This window comes from Nicotiana sylvestris, chromosome 10 (assembly GCF_000393655.2).
Source record: "Nicotiana sylvestris chromosome 10, ASM39365v2, whole genome shotgun sequence".
Lineage (NCBI taxonomy): Eukaryota > Viridiplantae > Streptophyta > Magnoliopsida > Solanales > Solanaceae > Nicotiana > Nicotiana sylvestris.
Window position 1 is genome coordinate 16534837 of NC_091066.1, and position 4373 is coordinate 16539209.

At 34.4% G+C, this 4373-nt stretch overlaps 1 protein-coding gene across 1 annotated transcript; it reads right to left on the reverse strand.

The window, feature by feature from the left end:
• Nucleotides 1–2282: 2282 nt before the first annotated feature.
• Nucleotides 2283–3843, reverse strand: LOC138879046 (uncharacterized). The gene is made up of 3 exons (XM_070158620.1): nucleotides 3092–3843; nucleotides 2954–2994; nucleotides 2283–2821 (listed from the first exon to the last, which is right to left on the reverse strand). The coding sequence occupies exons 1-3, from the start codon at nucleotides 3841–3843 to the stop codon at nucleotides 2283–2285; spliced, it is 1332 nt and encodes a 443-aa protein (XP_070014721.1).
• Nucleotides 3844–4373: the final 530 nt, after the last annotated feature.

Sequence of the window (4373 nt, forward strand, 5' to 3'; positions counted from 1 at the left end):
ATAGTGAGCGTAGTCGACTATAAACTATGGATCGGGCTGCACGCCGCATCGGTTGCTATGATTTCTGTTATTATGAGAGATTAATGAGCCTAAGTCCTGAGAGTGAGTATTGAGTGACGAGAGTTGAGTCACGAGTGACTGAGAGGCTGCCTGTAAGGCCATATTCTGAGTGATACATTGCTCGAGGGGCCCAGTTATGATATTTCCACTGATTTCACTATTCTTTTAAAATAAGCCTCGGTTGGAAAAATTGCTAAGTATATGATTTCAATTATTTAAACTGAAATTGATGATTTTACGACGAAACTGGTTTTAAACTGTGAAATTTGATCTGTTATTCTGCTGTCTATTTATTTATATGATTTTTAACTGCTCTCACTGCTTTTAGACCTTATTTACTCTAGTTACTTACTGAGTTGGCGTAATCACGTTACTCCCTGCACCTTGTGTGCAGATCCAGGTGCCCGAGCGGCAGAGTGAGTGTCCTCAGCTAATCTAGAGTTTGTCGGAGATTGCAAGGTAGTTGTATGGCGTCCGCAACCCTGTTTTCTCCTTCCTATCTTGTTCTTTTCTGCATTTTCTAGACTTATGATGTATTAGACAGACAGTCATGTATTAGAGGCTCTAGACTCGTGACACCAGATATTTGGGGCTGTGTAGTTTCATGTTAATTTGACTTCCGCATATATTCTGTTGTTTTAAACGCTTATTATGAAAATTTGATATTTAAACCTGTGTTAGAAAATGGCTTATTATAAGGAAAAAGGGTTGTGATTAAATGTTTGGGTTGGCTTGCCTAGTAATGTGATAGGCGCCATCACGACTGGTATTTTGGGGTCGTGACAGTACCCTATAGTTATCTCCGATACTGATGATAATGAGATATTTATAGAAATTAAGGAGTACTGTGATGATAATGATGATGGTGATGATGCTTAGTGTTTGTAATCCTTTTTTTATGTTTTAATGTTGTGCTTTTTTGTTTACTTCAGCATATTAATTAGAGAATATGTTGAAGTTATTAGGTTCATTTTGTATAACTTCAGCCTAGAGACGCTGAAGTTTTTGTTTATACTTTCTGTGTTGTCCTCATCTCTTTATGTATCAATGTAATTCTCATCCTCTTTCTTCTTAGCTTTCTATTGTATTATCCTTGTTATTGTTGGTATTTTCTTTTTACTTCTAGTCAGTTCTGAGTTAATACAATTAGTTGGTTTTTATGTTTAGTTTTTGTAATACTTTTTTATGTTTTTATGTTGTGCATTTTTATTTACTTCAGCATATTCAGCATGTTCTATATGCTGAAGTTATTAAGTTCATTTTCTATAACTTCAGCCTAGAGATGCTGAAGCTTTTGTTTGTACATGCGTTTCTTTTGTGTGTTGTACGCGTATGTGTGTGTGTGTATTTGTTAATGATATGTATTTCACATACTATAACCTGAAGTTTTTTCTCGCTGAAGTCATTGCGTACTTTTTTAAAATGCAATCAAACCTGTAAGCCTGCGCAACAAAAATGAGTGATTTGTACTTTAGCAGTATATAAAATAGTCCAAGAGCTTTTTTTTTATTCTTATGAAAAAATCACATTTCAAATATGTCATACAATAATGAAAGTCTAAATTCAGACCAAGGATTATTAAAGGTTGGAGTATTTTTCAGTGTGTTTCTTGGAATATGGATGAGGTGCTGGAGAAGACAAGCAAGTTGTTCTGTTATGCCCAACTTGTTTACATCGACTGCAATTGGTAGACTTCAATGGTACTAATTCAGTCGCAAGGATATGCCTCTTCTTTTGTCTTCTTCCTTGTAAAATCTCTACATCAGGAGGTTTTGTGATCTCAGATTGTACATTTTGTGGTATATCCCATGATTTTTTATCTCCCACGGTATTCACATGTTCTTCATATGTTTTCAACCATGTTTTCGTTGAATACCAATTTGAGCAGTAATCAGATTTCTTCAAATATCTCTTATTAATAGCAACAGTTACATATGGACAGGGCAATTCATCAAGTTGGAATTTCAGGTAGTCACAAGTTCACTTCTTTAAGTCTACAATGAATTCGATTCCTTCACTATTTATTCTAAACAACATTGAATCAAGGTTGAACACCTACAAGGAATAAAAATTAAGATAAACTATATTAGTGTATCATTGCTTCAAAAAGAAAAAGTATGAAGTTTTTTAAATGTAAGTAGTAAATCACTGCAACAGATATAAAAAGCTGAAGTTAATAAATATACTCACAAATATTTTGCAAGCCAAGTCCATCTTCTTGGTCATCTCTTCTTCTGCCCATATTGATACTCTGTGAAAAGTTTCATTTGCCTTTTTCTCCGTTCGTAAAACCACTCTCCCAACTTTTCTTGGATGAAATCTAACATTCTTAAAATAGGCATCTCTCTCCCTTTTAGTAAAATGGAATTCATTGATTCTACTATGTTTGTTGTTTGCATATCATAACGTCGCCGTGGGAAACACGATCGAGTCCATTTCTCTGGAGGCTCTTCCATTATGTAATTGTATATTTTCTTGTCAACACTTTTGAGTTGGAACATTAACTGATTAAAATCTTCACGTTTGTATGACCTTGCAGCACTTTGAAAAAGATTTATTACCGTGGCTTTTGCATGTCTTTGCTTTAAATTTTTCTCAAAGTGATAGAGGCAGATACCATGGTGAGCTTCAGGAAAAACTTTTCTAATCCCATTTGCGATCGATTGGTTTCTATCTGACAAGAAAACCAGTTCACGACGGACTTGAATTACTTTTCTCATTTCCCTGAAGAACCAAATGTATGCCTCATTGTTTTTTGAATCTGCTACACCAAAACACAGAGGAAAGATTTGATTGTTTGCATCCTTTGATACAACAACAAATAGAACACCACGATATTTTGACTTTAAAAATGTTACATCTACTGCAATAACGGGTCTACATTAGGACCAACCAGCTATTGATGTCGCAGGAGCAAAGAACATGTAAGCAAATCTGTACAGTGAAACACAAAAACAAATCATAAGGTGTGAAAATTTTCAAATAGGAACATTTGAAACTTCAGGCTGATGGTTAGTATTGTTTTGCTTACCTATTCTGCCCATCTCTTTTTATGCTTGTGTACTTTCCTGGGTTTTTGCGCACCATTATGTGTAGGTATGAAGGAAGAATCTGGTAGTTCTCTTCAGGTGTTCCCCTTATGCAAGCAACAGATTTTTGAATAGCGCGCCATGCCTTGTGATAACCGATGTCAATTCCAAAAAAAAATTTCATTTCATTTTCTAAAAAGGCTGGTGTAACCTCCATCTTTTTGTCTCGAACATGTTCTATAATTTGTTCACTTATAAAATTTGATGTAGCATGCTTCTGATCTGATTTTCTTGCATCAACCGAGCATTCATGGTTGTTATGATATTTTATCACCCTGAATAGTGTGGAATTTTTTATTTTGGTAGCACATACATTCCAGTCACATTTCTCCACGATGCATTTCAGCTCGTATCGCTTTGAACATGATCTAACAACAGTAAATTCAACTTTCTGGTTTATCTCCAAGCTGCAGAAAAATTTAGTCATGTTTTGTTTGTTCTCAAAAATTGATCCAACTATTACTTCTTCAGGCAACGCATCGTGCCTAAGTATTTTACATGGTGGAGATTCTTTTAGCTTTCTCCTCACTCTTTTTCTTGATTTCTGAGAAGCACTAGAAGTTTCAGTAATTTCTTCAATTCTATCTGATGTTATCAGTATAAGCTCCATGTTTACTTCATCTTCATTGTTGCTTATCATTGCAGAAGGTAACAAAAAACTTTGTTGGATTGTGTGTTGGTTTTCAATTTGCATTATTAGATGTCCTTTTTCTTCTTAGTTATCGATAAACTGGTATGAATTTATTGGAGGAGTGGGTAATTGTTGAAACATTATATATTCTGAAGCAGCTATAATGTTAGAAGGTTGTTGCTCGTTGTCTACTTCCATTATTTGATGTCCTACTTCATGTTGATAATCAGCAAAAGGTTCTGAATCTATTGCATATGCAAGAGATTGTTTGAATACTACAGATTCTGAAGGTTGTATTTTTTCGATAACGAAATGGCAATTCTTGTAGGCTGAATCAGTTGTAAGTAAATGTATATAGGTACTGAGTTCTTCATCTGAAGTTACAAGCATTCCTTTGCTTGTATTTAGTTTGATATCAAACCATACTTTTAGTGAATATCTGGTTGAATCAATATTTGCAATTTCACTAATTTTCTTCAGAAAAGTATTGAATGATATGTGCTTATTAAGTAGAACAAGTTTTGTATCATGATCCAAGTATTTGAAATCAGGAGTCCACCTCCCATTGAAAGTTATAACAATGCAAATCGAAC

Excerpts from the sequence above, each read along its gene's own strand:
- LOC138879046 (XM_070158620.1), bottom strand. The coding sequence starts at position 3,843 with ATGCAAATTGAAAACCAACACACAATCCAACAAAGTTTTTTGTTACCT. Across the intron at positions 2,995-3,091 it reads AAAAGAGATGGGCAGAATAG|ATTTGCTTACATGTTCTTTG; the intron begins GTAAGCAAAACA and ends TTCACTGTACAG. Across the intron at positions 2,822-2,953 it reads TCCTGCGACATCAATAGCTG|ATTCAAAAAACAATGAGGCA; the intron begins GTTGGTCCTAAT and ends TTGGTGTAGCAG.